At 32.4% G+C, this 21,034-nt stretch overlaps 14 protein-coding genes across 14 annotated transcripts; 7 read left to right on the top strand and 7 right to left on the bottom strand.

Annotated features, from left to right (window-relative positions):
* Positions 1–154: 154 nt before the first annotated feature.
* BmR1_04g07370 (small subunit ribosomal protein S8e) lies at positions 155–884 on the bottom strand (the record flags this gene model as incomplete). The annotated part of the gene is made up of 2 exons (XM_012794619.1): positions 155–522; positions 674–884. 2 exons carry the CDS (start codon positions 882–884, stop codon positions 155–157), a joined length of 579 nt encoding a protein of 192 aa, XP_012650073.1.
* Positions 885–998: 114 nt separating this feature from the next.
* BmR1_04g07365 (hypothetical protein) lies at positions 999–1,386 on the bottom strand (the record flags this gene model as incomplete). The annotated part of the gene is made up of 3 exons (XM_012794618.1): positions 999–1,154; positions 1,175–1,262; positions 1,283–1,386. The coding sequence occupies 3 exons, from the start codon at positions 1,384–1,386 to the stop codon at positions 999–1,001; spliced, it is 348 nt and encodes a 115-aa protein (XP_012650072.1).
* Positions 1,387–2,391: 1,005 nt separating this feature from the next.
* Positions 2,392–4,965, bottom strand: BmR1_04g07360 (hypothetical protein; the record flags this gene model as incomplete). The annotated part of the gene is made up of 1 exon (XM_012794617.1): positions 2,392–4,965. The coding sequence occupies one exon, from the start codon at positions 4,963–4,965 to the stop codon at positions 2,392–2,394; it is 2,574 nt and encodes an 857-aa protein (XP_012650071.1).
* Positions 4,966–4,981: 16 nt separating this feature from the next.
* BmR1_04g07355 (Elongation factor P) lies at positions 4,982–5,902 on the bottom strand (the record flags this gene model as incomplete). Its single annotated transcript, XM_012794616.1, has 1 exon — positions 4,982–5,902. The coding sequence occupies one exon, from the start codon at positions 5,900–5,902 to the stop codon at positions 4,982–4,984; it is 921 nt and encodes a 306-aa protein (XP_012650070.1).
* On the top strand, positions 6,199–7,663 carry BmR1_04g07350 (Pepsin A; the record flags this gene model as incomplete). Its single annotated transcript, XM_021482593.1, has 7 exons — positions 6,199–6,357; positions 6,425–6,586; positions 6,607–6,680; positions 6,702–6,954; positions 6,978–7,118; positions 7,140–7,370; positions 7,391–7,663. The coding sequence occupies 7 exons, from the start codon at positions 6,199–6,201 to the stop codon at positions 7,661–7,663; spliced, it is 1,293 nt and encodes a 430-aa protein (XP_021337801.1).
* A 183-nt stretch (positions 7,664–7,846) lies between these two features.
* On the top strand, positions 7,847–8,953 carry BmR1_04g07345 (hypothetical protein; the record flags this gene model as incomplete). The annotated part of the gene is made up of 1 exon (XM_012794614.2): positions 7,847–8,953. The coding sequence occupies one exon, from the start codon at positions 7,847–7,849 to the stop codon at positions 8,951–8,953; it is 1,107 nt and encodes a 368-aa protein (XP_012650068.2).
* A 278-nt stretch (positions 8,954–9,231) lies between these two features.
* Positions 9,232–12,576, top strand: BmR1_04g07340 (Transcription factor/nuclear export subunit protein 2; the record flags this gene model as incomplete). Its single annotated transcript, XM_012794613.1, has 1 exon — positions 9,232–12,576. The coding sequence occupies one exon, from the start codon at positions 9,232–9,234 to the stop codon at positions 12,574–12,576; it is 3,345 nt and encodes a 1,114-aa protein (XP_012650067.1).
* BmR1_04g07335 (hypothetical protein) lies at positions 12,966–13,426 on the bottom strand (the record flags this gene model as incomplete). Its single annotated transcript, XM_012794612.2, has 2 exons — positions 12,966–13,001; positions 13,022–13,426. 2 exons carry the CDS (start codon positions 13,424–13,426, stop codon positions 12,966–12,968), a joined length of 441 nt encoding a protein of 146 aa, XP_012650066.2.
* On the top strand, positions 13,834–14,547 carry BmR1_04g07330 (hypothetical protein; the record flags this gene model as incomplete). Its single annotated transcript, XM_012794611.1, has 1 exon — positions 13,834–14,547. One exon carries the CDS (start codon positions 13,834–13,836, stop codon positions 14,545–14,547), a length of 714 nt encoding a protein of 237 aa, XP_012650065.1.
* A 107-nt stretch (positions 14,548–14,654) lies between these two features.
* Positions 14,655–15,934, top strand: BmR1_04g07325 (Ribosomal RNA adenine dimethylase; the record flags this gene model as incomplete). Its single annotated transcript, XM_012794610.1, has 5 exons — positions 14,655–14,857; positions 14,879–15,006; positions 15,029–15,106; positions 15,132–15,370; positions 15,392–15,934. 5 exons carry the CDS (start codon positions 14,655–14,657, stop codon positions 15,932–15,934), a joined length of 1,191 nt encoding a protein of 396 aa, XP_012650064.1.
* Positions 16,076–17,943, bottom strand: BmR1_04g07315 (hypothetical protein; the record flags this gene model as incomplete). Its single annotated transcript, XM_012794609.1, has 4 exons — positions 16,076–17,449; positions 17,472–17,621; positions 17,642–17,878; positions 17,899–17,943. 4 exons carry the CDS (start codon positions 17,941–17,943, stop codon positions 16,076–16,078), a joined length of 1,806 nt encoding a protein of 601 aa, XP_012650063.1.
* Positions 18,154–18,264, top strand: BmR1_04g07310 (hypothetical protein; the record flags this gene model as incomplete). Its single annotated transcript, XM_012794608.1, has 1 exon — positions 18,154–18,264. The coding sequence occupies one exon, from the start codon at positions 18,154–18,156 to the stop codon at positions 18,262–18,264; it is 111 nt and encodes a 36-aa protein (XP_012650062.1).
* Positions 18,265–18,520: 256 nt separating this feature from the next.
* Positions 18,521–20,142, top strand: BmR1_04g07300 (DNA polymerase delta subunit 2; the record flags this gene model as incomplete). Its single annotated transcript, XM_012794607.1, has 7 exons — positions 18,521–18,733; positions 18,754–18,954; positions 18,978–19,264; positions 19,285–19,352; positions 19,373–19,567; positions 19,589–19,649; positions 19,836–20,142. 7 exons carry the CDS (start codon positions 18,521–18,523, stop codon positions 20,140–20,142), a joined length of 1,332 nt encoding a protein of 443 aa, XP_012650061.1.
* Positions 20,143–20,222: 80 nt separating this feature from the next.
* On the bottom strand, positions 20,223–20,960 carry BmR1_04g07290 (Probable Bax inhibitor 1; the record flags this gene model as incomplete). The annotated part of the gene is made up of 2 exons (XM_012794606.1): positions 20,223–20,714; positions 20,736–20,960. The coding sequence occupies 2 exons, from the start codon at positions 20,958–20,960 to the stop codon at positions 20,223–20,225; spliced, it is 717 nt and encodes a 238-aa protein (XP_012650060.1).
* Positions 20,961–21,034: the final 74 nt, after the last annotated feature.

The following is a 21,034-nucleotide window of genomic DNA, read 5'->3' as shown; positions in this document are numbered from 1 at the left end:
AAAAATCAAAATCAACACGCTCCTCATAAAATTAATAAATCTAACTTAATAACTAACAAATACGCACAAAACTAATTTGTCGGTATTATCCATCAAAGGCAAATAATTAAAAACCCCATCAATCTTTCTGATCTCAAATCACACTTGAAGGTGCCTAAACCTTCTTCTTCCTTTTCTTCTTGTCAAGTTTACGTTTGTAAAACTTGAGCTCCGCATCCTCCAAAAGATAACCATCACATCTACCCGTTTGTCCAGGCCTTGAAGATATACATGCAAGGATCTTGCCAGAAGCGATCTGCTCGACCATATCAGGACTAATCTGGGCCTCTTTGGGCAAACTTTCATAATCTTTACTCTCTTTCAACTTGGAAATATCAATTCCATATTGGTTTTGAAACCACAATTTGTATGGTGCTGCGTCTATTGTAACAATAGTATTCTTGACTAATGTGTTAGTTCGAACTAATTCGTTACTACTAGCGTTGTAGACAACATTTGTTATACGCGTCAATTTAGACATTCCTGTATGATAAGATTCGATAATACTTTATGTAAACATGCACAAAAGTTATGTGGTGAATTCAGACGGTAATTCCAGCAGAAAAAATTTCAGCATTGTTAAGAATTAATAATTGTCATCACGAATTGATCTAAAAAGAAATCATTTACTTACTTTGAGTTGACCAGGCAAAGTTTCCTGAGTCAAGCTTCAAGGCTCTAAATTTGATGTTACCCCCTCGACATCTAACTTTCCTGACTAAGCGAGGGCCAAGTTTGGTATTAGCCGGAGGCCTTCCAAGCTCATATTTGCGTTTCTTTTGGTGAATTGGAAACCGACCACCGGTGCTCCTGCGTTTATGCCGACTATCCCTAGAGATACCCATCACAAACTACAATAATAACACGCCCCATACATGTGCTACAGTGATACGAATTAGACTACACATAACTTTATTTTACAATTGCAAAGGACAAAGTATTTGTTTCAATGCATCAAACTAGCGCTTTATGATCTTTGAAATGAATATACTAAATATAGCAATAGTTTCTAATACGATAATGCCGTATAATACAAGCTTATTAACGAAATCTCCACGATTTATATCGTGAATGAGCCCTTGAGCTTCCTCGTGTATCTCAGAAATATTTACCAACTAAATAAATACCAACTCACTGAATGTCTAGTACGGTTTATGACCTCCCTTTGTGTTGTCAACTCCTTAAGTACCGTAGCAGCAGTTTCCTCAGTCTCACTTGCAAGTCTAAATAAATATCTATTTACCTTGCAGAATTATAAATGTGTAAACTACCATCTCGAACGTTCTTGTAACCTGAAATTAAGTGGGATCGTTGCTCTTGTGATAACCCACTCTCCAAATCCCCCATTTTGAACTGGTTCTGAGGCTCCACTTTACATATGTTTAGTGCAACATGTCACGCGCTGTGCCCATTCATTTGATATTAGAGATTTCCTTCCAACTTAACTCAGTTGTACTAGTTTTGATTTTCTATGTTCACCCACTATTTGTGCATAAGTACTTAGATTATTGTCAAAATTCGACAATACTCACAAATTGGTTATATATTACCAGAAGTCTAATTCATTGTATATATTTTGATTTTAGAGCTTGATAAATACGTACTTTTATATTGTAAATTATTGTTAATACTACCCTATTCAACTACACACATCGTAAATCATTAAAAAATGTTACACTTAATATATAAATAACAATTTATTTGTCACTTATTCTTAAATCAAATCACCATACTTAAAATTAATAAGTTATATGTTATTTTGTCGTAAATTACTTTATTTTCGGTGAGATACAATGGAAATTCTGAAAAAATTATAATAAATTATTGCACATTTCCTTATATTAATTGTATTTATTGATCAATATAATACCTTGATACGATCAATTTAAACTTGATAATTGATATGTTCTTTAGAATGGTATTTTTATAAAAATCAAAAAATTCCCTTAAAACATTTTCAATCGGTATAATTATTACTATTAGTCTTAAATTTTAATTTAATTGTTCTACACTCATTTTTTGAAAATATATGCCGAATTTTTAGGTTACTTTTGCCCAACTCAACAGTTCTTTAGAGTTAATTGTATCACTGGATGTACAAATTCAAATAAATATGAGTCATTTTGGATTATTACATATACAATTGTATAATTATTTTCAAAATAAACAATAGTTGCTTATAACTAACTAAACAGAAAAAATGTAAAATTAATTATCATATTTTCAAAAAACTTTTCGCGTGATGAATAATATATAAATTTATTAAAACAATGTCAAATTATCCCAAATTTCTTGAATCTAGTCAACTATTCTCATATAATTTTATCATTTCAAAGAAAAATCTTCACGTAATCATAGTGAAATTGCGATTTTATTTGCTATAACTTCAATGGATCCAGTACACATTGAAATTTGATACACCAACTGCAATACATTTGGATTTGATAAACTTTTAATGATTCTTGGAGCATATTTATTTACTAGTGATAAATATTTACAAGCGTCAGAGCCGACACTAACTGTACCATCATAGTAAATATTCCAAATTGTCCCCTTTAGACACTTAATTGAAGGATGTATTTCATTAATTCTGTACTCCAAAATTGCATCTAAATCCCAATGTAAAGGCTCATTCTTGGACTTAACCATTTTAATTAAACATGGTAACACCCTATATATCACTTTAACCATCTCCATTGAAAATTCAAAGTTGAATTTCTGTTCGATAACATAAGATGCATAGGCAATACAGGCCCATGCACAGTGACAGCAAGATTCTTGGCTGACCGTTGACATGAACTCTACACACTTATTCATCCTGAATTGTTCAAAATTTTCATTCAAATTACATAACATTAAAAGCCCGGGGTGACGTATCTCGTGCAATTCATTAGGTATATCGGTTACCTTATTTTGTATATATAGTTGCATCAATAAGTTAACTGCAGCTTGGCTATCAGATGTTGATAAACAAAACAAATCGTTGTCCACATCACCTTCATATAGTATATCCAAATTGAGAGCGATTTTTGGCAATATTTGTGATAATTGTCTAGTAGAAATACTTAACGCGAGCAAGCATTTGCAAAAAATATAATTGGATCCAGTCAAATTAACATCACAAGGCATTTGTGGCAACGTATCTAAAAGATTTGACAATGATAGAATTGAAGGATAGTGATTTTGTGACAATACACCCTTGGATTTAGAAGTTTCCAATATATACTGAACACATTCAATCACGCTATGAACGGAATCCCTATCGTTCAATATTGCTATACATTTAGCCAGTCTTTTAGACCAAATATTCGATATTTTCATGTTGATAACAAATCTCTGGAATAATATATCTTTTATCCTGTGCAAATGAGGCACAAATATGGATTGGCAAAACATACAAGTAAGGATGAAATCGTAGTTTGAAGACAATTTCAGCGTAAACAATGATTTAATCTTGTCTAGAATTGCCAATGCATGCCTTACTTCTAGGCAATCATAGCAAATTAATGCTATTAGTGACGTTTCCGTATTTTCATTTACAGATTGTAATATCTCACTTATTATAGTGTCTAAAAGTTGTTCTGGTAAGATGAAAAATAGGTCTTTAAATACATTTTTCATAGAATCAATGTATATGTCATAATCCGTGGGAAATTCTTCTACACAACAATTTACATTCAACCAAGACCAACATTGCATGTTAGGATTGCAAAGTTCAATTAACCTACTTGAAATCATTCTTATGTCAAATTGCGACACAAATGAAGCAATTTTATCATACGTAATCAGACTTTCAGTGCAAGCATTTCGGACAGCTGCAAATAACTCACCGATTTCAATGGGAATGTCAAGGGATTCGACGGAAAGCAATTGCCTGTAAGCTCTTACGATCTCAGTTGGAACTGATGAATTATTAACATAGTATACTGTTATACCGTTTAATACAGGCACAATGTTTATTGGATTTGTGGATTCAATGAGCCCGTTTTGGACTAACCTGAAAGATTTCATCATGAAATTGTCAACTTTCAAATATTGTAAATGACTGATTGCAAAATTCCACATCTCAAGTATATCGCAGTCAAATCCAGATTTCTCAACAATTACCAATAATTGATGTAATAACTCTTCTGAAATGTGAAAGTTCAATGAATTTACAATTAATAACGCGCATGAGTAAAGATACCTATTGTTACAATTTCCCGACAATATGACTAAATCTGAGAAGTTAATTGGCAAAAAAGATATCTTATCAGTAACGTTCGAAGACACAAAATTTTCAAGCACCTGAGCTAACACATAGACAATCATATGCCTATACCTTGTGACATAAATATCATCTCTATCGCAATTTCTTAATTTAAATTTCATTGAGAAATCAGCCACATACTTATCAGTTACCTCGGGAGTGTTTAGTATGTTGATGAAGTGGGTTAATAATTGCGGCTTTTTGAATATAATCATAGAAATAACTCTCGTTATATGATCATCAGTAGCATTATCAGCGAAACAGCTTTGAGTTACTAGTGATATAGTTGATTGTAATTGCCAAATAGTAACCAATGTATCAATAAGTGCAATAAGCTTTGCATCGTCGAAACACAAAACTATATGCATATGCTCCTTAAACAAAATAGACGTTATGTGGCCCAGATGCCTACTGGTATTTTCGTCCAATTGGATATTGTCCCAGATGCAACAACTGCTTGGGCCACGAACATCGGTTATATATTGTAAAATTTCGTTGCTGTAACTGCTTGAATAGTTCAACACGTATTTATTGGATAATAGAAAGGATAATGCAATGTTAATTGCATTTTCATCGCGGGTAAGATTGTATAGATATTCTTGCGCTTGGTAATCAAATGATGTAGCCAATTTGGTCACCGCATCTACCAATTTATTACACTCTTCAATGCTATCCATGCTTATATTTTAATATTTATTTATTAATGATTCTTTTCATAAATTCACCTTTTGTGGTGCTGATTTGTACGATATCACCGACTTTAATATATGTAGGAACTGTAATAACCAAATTATTTTCAAGCGTTGCAGCAAAATTGCACGTGTCAAGCTTAATAACCCTATAATCAATGCTAAAGGGAATAGTTAATGAAAGAATAGTGTCTTTAAATCTGAGTAAGGTACAATGTAAATCTTCTTTTAGATATTTGCGATAGGGGCTATGGTGATTTTTTGGCATAACAACTAATTTACCATTATCAACTCTAACAAAGTTATAGTTACCACTTTGAGGGTCAACATTTACGAATTTGCAAGAAAGTTTGGATGGAATTATTACATCTAATTTTGATGTATCGGAAAATGAAAAATTGCCTTCCTTATCAGTTTTAATATTTTTCAATTTCAATTTAAAGTGACCTTTACCACGACCTTGAGATATATGCTGCGTGTAAGTTACTAAATATACACAATCTTTGTAATTAACATGAGCACCGAGCTTGACGTGATTGACTGTTGTAGGTTTTGCGTAATCAAAATCAGCCTTGGTAAGGTTGTCCTCCTCTTCAGAATCCGATGTCACTGATTCTGCGTCAGCCTCAACTAATTGGTTAGCTACAGTTTTCTTTTGTTTAGTTTTCTTAATAGCTGTCTTTTTGAAATAATTAGGATCTACGGGAAATTCAGTAAGCACTTTATCGATAAGTTTTGGATCCTGACGAACTAATAAATCGTTGAGTTCCTTGCGAAAAACTTTTGGTATGCAAAGTCGATCTACCCATGCAAGAATGTAGTTTGAACAATTTCCTCTTAGGAATGTTATTTTTTGAGAACATAACACATTATTATTTGTTACTAATATATATAATATTACCACGTGAAATGAAATATCAGGCATACTAGTAGAGGACCCTACCCTTTAACATCACTATTTACGTTTAACTTCATTTTTAGATGTATCCATGGATTTGATTTTATAATTTTTCGAATATTTTTTAATTGTTAGAAAATACTAAGCACATCTGCATTATTACCAAAACAACATTCCTACCTCTTTAACCCTGGTAGTCACTAAGGTGCATGGTACTAAATATCGTCATTGGATCAACAGTGATCTTTTGGTTATCACATACAACTAATTGGTTATATATTAGTTATCTATTTAATATTTTAAGCTGTTAAATGTAGTTAAATATGTTATATAATGAAATACTCATTTGTTGTACAATAATATGTATTACACTCAATGCAGCATTTTCCCTGAAACACCATCAATTCACGGATGTGAAAAATTGCGATGTTTGCAAGGGAAATGAATGTAGGCTTTGCGTTTATAGCCCAAATTCCCCCAAAGTAGGTTACAACACATCTACATTCACGCATTTACAGCAGTCTAACGTAGCATATTGTTAAACTTAAGGCTGAGGAGGGCGATTTATCGATATTTTTAGACGAAAACCATAAAAATGTTAAGAAAGGATCTTACTATTCTGCAATTAGAGGCAAAGGAATCGGTGGAAGCTTGGGGAGTCTGTACAGTAACAATAGTTATGAAATGATAACCATAAATCACATAAGGAATGTAAGTATTTGATTATACAGAGCCAATATACTGGAGAGGTGGAAATTGGAAATCCTAGGCAAAAAATATATCCGATATTCGACACAGGGAGCACGTAAGAAACAAATCATTTCAGAAATTTATGGACAGTAGGCTCCGATTGTTCTAGCGAATATTGTCAAAATGTTCATGTTTTCGATCCGGAAGCATCAAAAACATTTTCAAAAATGAAAAATACTAACGATATATATATAAAGTTTGGCACTGGTGAAGTTGAGGGATATGCCGGAAAGGATACTGTCAAAATTGGCAATCTAATCGCCCATAACCAATCATTTGGTATTATTGTAAAGGAATCTGCAGAATCTCCTATTAACAATCCTTTTAAGGTAAATCGAATATGGCCATTTAGGCTATACAGTTTGAAGGCATTGTTGGACTTGGATTTCCAGATATGTCAAGCATTCCAGGAACACCAATATTTGACAATTTAGCACACCAGAATCTGATATCTACAGAATTCTCCTTTTATTTTTCAAAAGATTCCTACAAAGTAATCATCAACATCATCCAGAACTCATATTTATTTATTGGAGGAATAGATGAACAATATTACAAAGGTCCAGTACACATGTTTCCCGTCGCCCGTGAACATTACTGGGAAGTTAAGCTGGATGCGTTATATATTGATGATATTAAGTTTTGCTGTGATGAACCAAGTTATATAATCTTTGACTCTGGTACATCATTTAATACATTACCAAGTCATGAAATTAAAAAGTTCTTCAAACGATTTCCTGAAGTGGTAAGCAGTTATTTATATAGAATTGTGAAGATATAGATAATTGGCCAGTGATAACATATGTAATCCATGGAATAAGAATTAAACTTACACCCCATCAATATGTTTTGAAAACTGGAGTCAAATGTAGACCAGCATATATGCAATTGGATGTGCCAAGCGAATTTGGTCATGCATATATTTTGGGAACATATTCTTTTATGCGCCATTATGTAACAATTTACAAGCGATCAATGCAACATGGACAGCCGTCCTTGGTTGGTGTTGCTAAGGCTAATCATAATGAGGAGTTTTGATGATACGTTCAGTAAAATTGATAAAAACATCATTAATTGTACAATATCAGTTGTATAATAAATATGCACAATGATTAAATGCGTTAACGTTTTGACTCATTTAGACACAAAAAAAGTCGCTTTGTGAACCCAGAAACGTACAGCCAAAAAAACTGGAAAGGGGGTAGAGTGTAGCTAAAGGTTATGTTACATACTAGGTACATTAGGAATGTAATGTTTAGGAGTCATATAAATTTATCATTTTACAATGAAATGAAGAGAATTATCAAGTTTTTCTCAAGAAAAAATACCGCATATGCATTATTCCCCTTAGTGCCGTTGTTTGACAATAAATATGAAGGCTTTAGGGACAATATTAATGATATAGATGGCATAAATTTAAACAAGTTGTATAAAGAATTTCAAAAATGTAATAATGATGATTTAGATGAGCTTATATTTCATGAAAAAATAGTAGAAGTGCTTGTCAATATAGATGTTAGGTTTCTTAATGAGGACAGTAAAACTATTTACTTGCACTTATTGTTAATTTCTACCAATTATTGTAGTATTAATAAGGATTTGAAACTGGCTAATCTGATTTCCAAATTGATAAAGATATATTCAACAAATGGGCGATATATAATAGATACTTTTCCAAAAAATTCTGTATCTAAAAATTTAATTACTAAGTTAAAGTGCTATCAGGAATGGAATTTTAATAACGAAACAATTTTAGACAGTTTAATCAAATTTCTGTTATCAATTAAGTGTAAATTAAGTGGCGGAAAATTGGATTTATTCGAAAAAGCTTTACTACTGGAAATGAATAGACAACGACTTTACAATTTATATATTTCAAGTTTCTACAATGATATTCATGGAATTACTAAAGGCAGTTTTGGAACGAATTTTGTAACGAAATGGATAGAGAGCTTATATTACTTAATTGTGATAAATGTTATCTACGTATACAACTTCATTAAATTTCTACAAACATACGGAGAGGTACCTAGCGATGTTTTAAGTGTGGAAAATGACAGGCTAAAGTGTAGCATTAGCAAGAATAGAATGGAAATTGTAGCGAGTAATAGAAATAATAAATTGAAAAATATAACTGACATTGAGCACAATCAAACACGATTAGATATGCAATATTATGGACAAAGAGTACCCCGAACGACACATTCTGAATGGTCTTACAGCGACAATAGCACGACTTTTCAGTTGGATAGGAGTAGATACAGTCCTCGGAGTGAATTCATAAGACAATTACCCAGGTGTACAATGGAGCCTAGATGGCCAGAATGAATATAAAATACTGAATAAATTTTCAGTGGAAGATGATAAATTGTTATTATATTCACTGCAATAAAATATTAAATGATAGATACAAACCCAATTTGTATATATGTTATCTAATTAAATATAAAAATCTAGATGTAGTACACACTAGGTAGATTATTCGTGACATATCTATTATATAAAACCTATAAAAATTCTGACTAATCAAAAAAGTTTCAAAGAATGCATAATAATACGTAACAACGATCATAGTAAGTAGACCCCATCGATACTGCTATCTTATGATGGCGAGTCAACCTTCAGACAGCGACAATCTATTCCTCCTTGTATACGAAATTGTATCAAAAGTTAACAAAGGGGATAAAGGGTTTGCGGAGATACTCAATGAATTATACCGTCTAAACCCATCTTGTACATTAATACTCAATGCTTTAACAACATATCATTTAGAACACTCTAATGACCCGGAATTTAATTCGAAAGATTTTGGCGATTTATTGTGTGCATTTCAATCAAATGGTATTCTAAATTCTAGTGACATCATCGCAAATTTCGATCCACATAAATTAGATTCTTTTGGTTACTCAAAAGGGCTATTCTCCATAGCAATTAAGGAAAAAACTAAGAAATTCTACACATTGAATATTTATAATTTATGGAGGGAAAATCCCAAGGGGTTTAATTCAGTCTATTATGCCTTAACTCATTTCCCAGATGAGATTCCATATCTAACAAGTAAATATTTTCTATGTCCTAGGAAACTACTGATGCTATCATTAATAGTTCTATCAGATAATATTAATGAGATTGACACTGAAGATATTTTGGAATTGCAATTATTTAAATTTATAACTAAGTTTACACCAGAATTGATTACGTCAATAGTTTGCATTAGATCTACTTGTAAATCTGCAAGTCAAGATCACCCCTGGCTTCCTCCGTCCTGGTGGAGACTTTTGGCCATTTTAGCAATTCATAATCTAATAGATGTGTATCAACTTTATAAAATTATATCCCCTAATGAAGAAGAGTTGAATTCTCTAACTTGTACTATTGGGAAAGTCAATTCTCCTGGAAATAAACCAATATCATCACTTTTGTCATCATCCAACTGTAATTCAATATCAAATTCACAATCTGCAATGCCTATTACTGGCTGTGATGATCACTATCGTTTATTTGTATATAAAGGTTGGAGACTGAGCTCAGCTTTGGTAGGCGTCGATTACGAGGATTGGGGGTTTGCAAACACACAATCTCCTATTACAGACTCTACAAGTTGCGATGCAAATATAGCAAGATTATATACATGTTCAATGCCAAAATTTCAACTTCTAGGGCATCTCCACTCGGAGTTTATAGCTAATGACTCATATAAAATGAAACAATTACCAAAAATATATAATGGTCACTTTAATTATTATATTTTACAAGGATTGGCAACTAAATTGAACAAGCTTATATCACTACCTATACATGATGTTGTTTTGAAAATGATAACAATGACACTAAAGGAAATTGGGGGCAATTTATCACTTCTACCTCACCAGTATATTAATTTTCTTAATTTTTTAATCAATAATTCAACAAGCATTCCACAGAGTCAAATGGATACCATAATTGTAAATTCATTGTTTCCATCACTAATCCTTTCCACTAGAGGAAATGTACAACCGGGAGATTTGATTTGGGATTTAATATCAACCTTTCCATCATGGAGGCGTTATCATCTTTATTCTACTTTTGAAAAGAAATGGCTAAAGAATTCAATATCATATGATGATAATGATATTAATTTATCCATCGTATCAAATACACACAATGAGTATAAGAAATCATATCGCGGTATTCTAAAACGTGTTACTTCATCATTAACTTCCACAAATTCTTCCTCATCCACTAGTAAAAAAGTATCTGCACGGGCCACTGTATCTACTGTATCTGGTATTGCTGCAGTTGATCCTTGGGCCATTGTGCAAACTGGATTATTTCAGGCTGAAACCTTTCCAAATCTCATACCTTCAGTGGTAGAAACTGGAAAGTATTTACCCAAACTTACATTGGATATATACTTTAAATACATAGTAAAAAGCATGGCAGATAGCAAATTATTAAAGGTTATACATGGAGAACTAGCTGGTAGATTATTTAAAAGGCATTTCAATGCAGATATTGAGCCATTATTACTTTTTTTAACGGAAAAATTGATTGAAACGAGCAAAAACGCGACATTTGGAAATCAGCCAATACAAATTCTAGAATATTTGTCAAAATTTATAACCTTTGGTGCAAATTTAGCTATATTGCCACCCACAGAAGCTCTTACTATTGAACAAATTTTATGCCAAGCTGGTGGTCCGTTACTTGCTGCAGAAAGTCTTTCCATTGGCAATTTACGTGGCGATGAAGGCGAATGCAAGAGTAAAATACGTTTGAGAAAGGGATTAGATAATGGGAATTTAATTCAAATAATTCAAAACATACTTAAAAAGCTTCTATACGAATCACTTTACGATTGGGATGTAACTACTGTATCAATTGATTCCCTGAACAAATTTGTGGATACAATAAATGAAACATTGAAAACATTAGATTTGCTACAACAACAACAAACAATGGAACAGCGATTAAAGAAGTTCGATGAATCTTTCGCATCATATCTTAACGATAAGAGTCAAACTAAATCTGAGAATGTCATTTATAAATATGAATTACTAAATAATTTCAACGCTCCCGATATATACTATCCTGAGTCATTGTACGATTCAATTATTTCTAGGCTGGATACGCTAAATATTAAAAAAAAAAATAAAAGATATGCAGTTTTTAGAGAATCTCTGTTAGCTGAAAAGGAGACTATGAGTAATCATTATAACTTGGTTGAAGATAAGAAATTGATTTTGAATATTTGGGAAAATGGAGGTCATACTGCAACAATATCTCTTGTAACATACATTTCTAAAAGATTATTTATTTCCGAGCTAGATACTTTGTTCTGTTCTAAACTAGTTTGGTATTTATGTGATAAAAAAGCTCCAGGATTTAACTTTTGGGAATTTACAAACATGTGGACGAGAGGTTTGTTAATGTTGATCTCCAATACCACACAAAAGGAAGCATCACTATTGGCACTGTTTGTCCGACTGGTTATGGAACCATTGAGTAAATTAGTGATTGATGAACATACCTATTTTACAATGATAAGTGATAATCCTGCTTTTTCGAAAAGATTGCCACCAAATTACACCACAAATCAGCATGATAACAGTAGCATTACGAATATGCATATGAACATTGATAATGATGATATTGAATACCCAAAATTTGAAGAATTTCTAACTGGTATGAAAAGATGGGAAACTAGGATTCTTCGAGTCTTATCAACACCACTCCAATTAATGACGAATAAGGGCAGCGACGACTGTTGCATTAGTTGGGTTGAAAGTAAAAGTGCCGTGCTGTTTTTATCCCGTCTACAGGGGATATTTCCTACCAATCATCAAGTGGCTGAATGCCTACAATTTGGGTTAGAAAATTTGGAGAATTTCGCTAAAAGCAAAGATTGGAAAGATATAAAGGTGGCGGCATCTACACTACGCAAAAGGGCATGTCAATGTAGTTATTTGTAAATAACACTTCAATTGTGAGTTGGACGATATATTCATTCCATATATGATATGCATTTGATTCGATAACTGAAAAATATTCCTTACTAAAGTTATAATATAAACACGAGCTGTTTTCAAATTTTAATATAATAAACACTCTCGTTTACAGACTACGAAGTAAATGGTGTAGATAGGTATATTTAATTTTTACCAAATTAATAATTTTTACAATATTACTTTAATATGTTAAACAAAATATGTTGAGAAATAATTGACAATTAGACTAGTTATTATTTATATTAAAGTGTTTTTTCAATTTCCCCATCGTGATCAATGGACTAGTGATACTAAATGAAATGATATTTATATGATATAGATCATCGAATTGCTCTATTTATTTGCATATCATGTTATTTACCAATCTTCTTCCTTACTAAATGGGATAACTAAATGATCTATAACTTACAAATGATTTTGGTTTACGTGACCCACCAATAACACCAACTTGAAATTTTTTAGGTAATCGTTGAAGTTTACCATGAGCTGATTTGTAGAATCTATCCTTTTCGGCGAAACTACGAAGCTGTATTGCTGTCCATTCCCTAATATCTTGCTCTGATGCTTCTTTATCAGGCATTTCATGCCAGGAATAATCGTTATTAGTATCCTTATCAGTGTTATATTTTGGCTTTAAAAAGTCCAGTGTAACTTCATTTTCAGGCACTAAATCTACATGTTGTTGGTATCCCTTAAAGGGGTGTAAAAATTCATCGTCCAGAAATGTGGATTCTTCATTGCAATATTTATTAGCGAATGATTTTCTGAATTTTTCAGAATGAATTGATGCGATAAGTAAATCTCTATCTTCCATTATGCTATATATACATATAGTTAATTATAAAATATATTTAAACAGATTGATTGGTCATATATTATCTGCGATAACGGTGTAGCATTGAATGATATAGAAAATTGTTTTCGATTAAATAAATCTGAGATTACAGGGATTTTAGATACTAATTATTAATAAATAAACCAATTTATTATGAATATATAGGGTTACTAATCAAATAATAGGTCTGTAGTAGTATACATGATGTATCTTTATACCTCACACCATATAGTAGCAACATTATGTTATATTGGTGTTGTTATTCATTATTTATTTAAAACAATAAATGTTGTTTTAATTGAAAATTCTTATCCAATGCATCATTTTGTTACGTTATTCTAGCAAATAATTCAAATAATTTCACATAGACATAATATATATGTGAAATGGACCTATGTATTACTCATATTGATACAGATAAATTACCAGAAATAACTTCTAAAGGTTGGAATGTGTTAGCAATTAACAGCAAATTTGTTGCTGAAAAATCTGGACTAAAAAGTATTCACAATGCATCAGTATCAGACACTACTTTATTATTTAGTCCATTAAATGTACTAAATAATAATTGCGGCAACAATAAACAAATTCAAATACTGACCCGTGCATCTGTACATGTTGTTGATGGATTTGTGCCAGGAAATCTAAATAAATTATCGGGATATTCAATATTGGCAATAGAACCCAGTAGCCAAAAGACGTTTCAACTTTGTTGTGAAAATATAAATGCAGATATCATAACAATTGATTATAAATCGACAAATCTATCATGGAAGGTCAAGAGGAAATTGATTCTTGCGGCTATACGACGGGGTTTGTGCTTTGAGATTTGTCTGGGCGAAAGTGGTGTCTTTGGCAACCCAAATATAATTCCACATTTAAATAATCTCATTAGATACATTCCACTCAATAAATTGATTATAACTAGTGGCTGTAAATCTAACGACTTGCTACCATTAACAACATTCGTTGCCCATGTAGCATTGCTATTAGGAGTTACACATAATGAAGCGTTTAGAATCATTGACAAATCTGCTAAGCAATGTCTCTACAAGGCAGCAGCGAGGCTTACTCATCAAACTGGCATTAGTAAATTGTAATTCTAGTCGTATATATTCTTAGTTTTTGCCCAGTTTACTTACAGTTCATGGGTGATTTTACCCTATAAAGACATTTCATTATGTATATATGTCATAGTTATTGATGAATGGTAAGAAATGCAGCAATTGTACTATTTGTTAATGCAATTCTCTTTGTAAATAAAAATAATCACAATCTTGATCATGTGTTATCATCGGAAGATGATAGGCACAGATTGTTACGCATAATCACCGATACGAATGTGGAATATTATCCACTTAAACATCCAAAAAAACCTGGTTCTACAGTACTTCCACCCAAAGAATTCAAGTAACGAAAATAAAAATTTAGACCGAAACAGAGCTTGGGGCAAAACTTCCTTAATGACACCAACATACTCAAGAAATTATGCTACCACCTTACGACCAAAAAGGATAGAATTTCAATAGATGATGACCGACAATTAGAAGTTGATAAATGTAAGAAACATAACTAATTTAGCGGGACATGTAGTGGAATTGGGAGCCGGTACTGGATCACTTACTAAGATTCTATATGAAAAATTTCCCGATATGACCGGTAATTAAACAAAATCATCATTTAGCAATTGAAATTGATGCTAGAGCAATATGTATGCTAAGTAGAAATCTGCCTGGGCTTGATATGATTCATGATGATGTATTACAGGCTAATTTTAGTGCTATATCCAAATGCAATGGGAAGAAACTTTGGATTATTGGAAATCTACCATTCTATATTACAACTCAAATATTTTTTTGTCTACTGGATTACAGAAATTGCATAGATAGAGCGGTACTAGTTACACAAAAGGAAGTTGCCGAAGTAAGTTATTATTATATGTAGCGATTGATAGCACAGCCCGGAGATAAAATATACTCTAAACTAAGCGTAATTATGCAATTGTACACCAGAACAAGGATTTTATTTGATATACCGAATCATGTGTTTTTTCCAATACCAAAAGTATCTGTATCAGCGGTACGACTTGACTTCAATGAAAAGGCATTGGAAACAAAATGTAGTCCACTTTTGTTAAAAAGAGTAATATTCGATGCATTCTCTATGAAGAAAAAGCATTTAAGAACAAGTCTAGCTGGATTGTTGAAGCAGCTATGCATTACAAAATTACCGGAAGAATATGAAAAAAGACGTGGCTTTACATTAGCCCCTGATGAATTTTTAAAGTTATCAGAGTGGTTACAGGAAAATGGAATGTTAAAACAAATTGATGATGATGTTATGAAAGAAATGGAAATGATTTCGCCCCATGGACATAAGAAGGGTAGACCACTGAGGAAACGTGAGGTAAACCCGGTGTTGGATGTTAAAGCTGATTTCGGAAAGGTTTGGAGGAAGAAGAATCATGGTGAAGATGTTTGTTTGTAAATTATTTTTAAAAAAATTAATAATGAACCTCTCTTATCTGAAAATCAACCCAATAGAATAAATTTGCATTAAAACGTAACCACCAATTAATCCTAGTATTACTTATATTGACTGAAATTTATTTACTAATGTACTATCAAATTATGCCTTTACTAATTTACATTTGAATTTTGAGATTGACGACATCTCTTTCTCGACCTTCCTTTCAACTTCATTATTGGAACCAGTAATATTGTTTAAATTCGCTATTTCATTAGAATCAATCAATAACAATGAAAAATGAGTATTGACTAACTTTTTAGATCTTTCTATGTAATATTTGGGTAAAAATATGTTGTAAATACGATATCCCATTTGTTTAACCAATCTTAGTTGATATAAGACATCATATCCAAAATTGCCATTAGTAGCATCTGTAAATGCGATAGCATATTTTACACCTTTAATCTCCATTATATACCCCTTAAATTGGCCAAATTTTTCATATTGTATACTATATTCTGATGGATATACTTTACTAAGATAAGTCTTTAAATCTTCCAGGCACTGATCAATTATGCCTTGTTTGGGGACAATACATGGATCTTTATCTGGAGAAATTGAGAAAATACGTATAGGTTTCCCCGTTAGTAAATATTTTTCAAATATTTTTGGGCTATAAAATATTTTAGAAACACTAGGTATTTGCACATAATCATATTTGAATTTGGTGGATTCTCCAAATGCATGATTGTTGAAATCAAGTTTGGTAGAATTCCCATCACCATAATTTAGTCTTAACCACGAAGCTGTTTTTAGAATTTCTCGTTCAACAGATTTATTTGCAATAGTACTAATTTTAATACTGCCAATATAATTGAATGATTTCTCAAAAAACATTGCATGCTCGTTAGTAGGATGGATAAATTTATTGTAATTCGCCCATGCCATTATATCAACCACAAACTTTCTACTTGGCCATGGTTTCTTAATAGCTAATGACATTGAATTAAAGCATTGTCTAATCATTTCTTGACTATCCAAAATCTGTATCAGTTCGAATAGATGATTGATTGATAAATCATCCAGTCTGTGATATAATTCGTTCAATAGGTGAGGTATTTTTTCGGGGTACTTTTTATAAATATTATTATAAATAATTACTAGTTCATGCGATTTAAATTCGGTAATAGTATTGCAAATACGATTCACAATTATACGCTGTAAATTTTGACCTTGGGAGAAATTGTTGCAACCCCTAAAAAGTAGTATAAAATCAAACCCTTTGAAATCTCTAATCAACTTTGCACATCTATCAAATAACATGGTTTTTATACGAGTTAATAGCTCAGTTTTAGGATCTGATTCATCCATTAGTTCAGTTGATATTTTGCTATAACTATGAAATAGCATAGATAAAGTTTGGCAATTACTCATGTAATTTACTCTTGTAGTAAATAGAATTGCTGATTTTATGGCAATTTCCATAAAATCTACCCCTAATTGTTCTAGAGCGTTTAGGAGTATTGCCAAATCCTACATAATGCGGTTATGATACCTTTTCCGAAGTAGTATTTGTTATTCTATTCAATGCAACAGGAAGTAAAATATCAAAAATTCCATCATCAACACGTCCAATTTTAGCCAATGCATTGAATAGAACCGAAATGTTGCGTAAATCAAACTTTTCAGCTTCATCTTTTACAATCTAAATCAATAGTCTTTTACCTTCAAAAGGGTCTTAAAAAAATAAGTATTTGATACTCTTACTTTAGAAAATGATTCAAAAATTAATGCGATATCACTAGGTTTGAATGCATCTGTCTTTAATTTGTTATATGAAGACGATTTTTTAAGCACCAAATAGGAATATTGATCCCATAGAGTCTTATATCTAATATTGAGTCTAGAAGAGCGTTGTATTTCTTTGCGCAATGTTTGAGAATCCAAATTAGCTAATCTTTTCTATTTTAAATTAATATTACCAGTTTTGGTATTTTAAGTGACCTGGAAGCCTGCTTAAATAACATAATAAGGGATTAGCAGAAATTTTTATTAAAAATTATTTGATGTGTTACAAAAGAGAAATATTTTGCCATAGTGAACATTTTTAATGATTCTATCGGATTAAACAATATATAAGCTAGCAATTTAATCATACAATACAGGATCAGATATAGAAACATATATACAGCGATACAATCATATATAGATTATAGATGATATTGTGTAGGGCCGTTATGCGTGATATTATTGACCAGGGCATTTGCAGCTGGGGCCAGGCCATCCTTGCGGAAGGGGCAAAATCGTTGCACGTGACGCCTAGCGGATGCGCGATAATTGCTAGTTGAAAACTACTCCAATTCCCGTTCGAAGTTAACTCTTCGGCAATTTTTGGAACCCACGGCCTAATAGGCTAACTTACTGTCAAGTTCAACCACTGTAGTACTGTTCTGCAGTGGGCTTTTAGTTTTACTTTTCCAACAAGGTTGGTCGTTCTCCACGAGGTCTTGTTTACGACACATTAGTCATATCTAAGGTAGTTTAGTATATACTCTGCTCAGAGCGTTACGTTGTTATAAGTTGTTTACCAGGCGTCAGTACATCATGTCGCAGCGGTTGCACGGCAGATTTGTGGATACAAGTGGTAGATTCTTGATGAATTCTCACGATTATACAGAGCAATATTACAGTTTGATAACTAATAGATTGCAATCACTCAAACCATACCTAGTAGCCACAGCTAAACAGCGATGGCCTTGTATAGGCACTGTGGATGGTCCATATTTAGCAAATTTGCTCAAAGATGTAGACACAGTAGTATGTAAATAATCACATAGAATTCATGCGTAATTATTGCTGCAATATTTAAGGAAATGAAGAATTGCCCATCGGCTTTGGATGAGTACACTGGAAAAATGTATAAGAGGGATTTGAATTCTTATATTTCTGAGGATGATATCGTATATTTGGAAGATTACACATCAAGAATAGTTTTAGGTGGCAATAAAATTAATGTCCAAAGTTTTGTAAGTGGACTGGTAACCTGTTTTTGATGATGTAGATTATCGCTGTTCTGGGTAAACTTGAGGATGGGAAATTTATTGTAGAAGATTTGGCACTTCCTGGACCACCGATTAATATGTATAAACCATTGCCAAATAATAATTTCCAGGGTTACTTAGCCATAATATCTGGATTAGAATTATCAGCTGAAAACAGCTGTTACAATACCCTACAGATGTTGAGGGATATTATTTTGGGAGTTTGTGGACCAACAGAGATAATGAAAAATGTAGTAAGATTGGTAATTGCCGGAAATACATTTAAAAATTATAAATTTGATGTGGAGTAATTCCAATTTCATTTAGTCTACTGAAGAAAGCGGATACATTTCTGGCACAAATCGCAGCATCAATACACATCGACATAATGCCAGGTAATGAACTGTTTATGAAGGACTGAATGATCCCACAAATTTAAATTTGCCACAACAACCCATACATCCCTACTTATTTGAACATTCTTCTAGACTCAATACATTTAGATCGACTACTAATCCATATACTTTTGAAATAGAGGGAATTAGATTTTTGGGAACGTCTGGCGAAAATGTTAAAATGATTAAAATGAGCTCAAACCTCTCTGATTTAGGTTAGTAAAGTGTTGACACAGAATCATTACAACTAGCGATTAATTCTAGATGTATAGCACCAACGGCGGGGGATACTCTAGGGTAAGCAATATAATACAAATATTATACATTTCACAAGCAATGTTAATTAATCTGCCATAATGAATTAATATACATATTGTTATGTTGATTATATTATATACCCAACATACAATATTAAATAAAATTTATCGATTTGGGAAACGATATACTGTTCTCATATGTTTTAAATAAATAGCAATAACACAGTTGCTATCCATTTAAGCAGAATGACCCATTAAACATATGCCTACCAATGCACAAAGATGAAGAATTCCCACATGTAATATTTGCGGGGAATTGTGACAAATATGCCACGGGTTTACTTTGTGATTCAGACTCGCTGCTAAGTACACGAGCGTCAAATGAAGTCACAAATCACATTTCCAAGAATACATTTGACTTCAAACAGGCAAATGTACGCTTAGTTTGTGTACCCAAGTTTGTGGATAAACCTAGTATCACTTTAGTGAAAATTGCTACCCTAGAAACATCACAAATATTAATTGAAACCTAATAGTTTATTTAATGTTATTTTTAAATATTGCTAATAATTGTCAACATACCCAATATCCACTTCTTGTACTAGGGTTCTGTTTAGTCATAATCCTTATCATGTTTCCTGCACTCATTATGCTGTTTTTCAATCAGAATTTGCAGGATTCTGATAAAAATGGCGACTATATCAACATAAAGAGAAATGGCATGTACAACAAAATCACGATTTCCTGCATCGAATTCAGCCAGCGTAATTTGAGTATCAACTGCAACAAACCCCGCATACATTAGTAGAGCCGCAATTGCTGTAGCATTTAGCATGATTTTAGATCTCATAAAAATATTAGCGAACGAAACGATCGATATTAAAGTCATCAATGAGGAAACCAATGAATAAAAGTAGTATGTAAGTCTTTGAGTGGCAAATATGGAGCTGAGTGAAAAACAAAAAAAAATAGCCATAGAAATAGCCAATGCGCTCGTGACAATTTCACCATTTAACACTTGAGCATAACGAACAATGTCTTTGATCATAACCCCCTCAGACACTGAAAGTAGTACCAGTGCTATCAATCTTTTCCCTGATAGATCCTAAATAAATCAAGTACTTACTTTTCCGCTGGATAGGTAAAACAAATAGGAAAAAGAGGCAGTGAATAGGATGAATGCGAGGATTTGTGGCATGTAAAGATTATACAAGACTGTCGCGGCTGTAATCAAACATGATAAACCAAGCGTTCCATACACTCTAGATAAGTGTGATTTCTGTTTGGAATTTAGAGGAGTGAAATCTAAAATTGTCCCGAAGGACATGTGCCTGTTGCGTGTACCTATCATACCCCAGATGTATACTGACTGAGCCCATAGCACCTAAACTAGCTAGCAATGTATCTATGAGTGATGTTGTGATT

The sequence above is a fragment of the Babesia microti genome, chromosome IV (genome assembly GCF_000691945.2).
Source record: "Babesia microti strain RI chromosome IV, complete genome".
Lineage (NCBI taxonomy): Eukaryota > Apicomplexa > Aconoidasida > Piroplasmida > Babesiidae > Babesia > Babesia microti.
The sequence above is the reverse complement of the archived record's forward strand: the minus strand, read 5'-3'. Positions and strand labels throughout refer to the sequence as shown.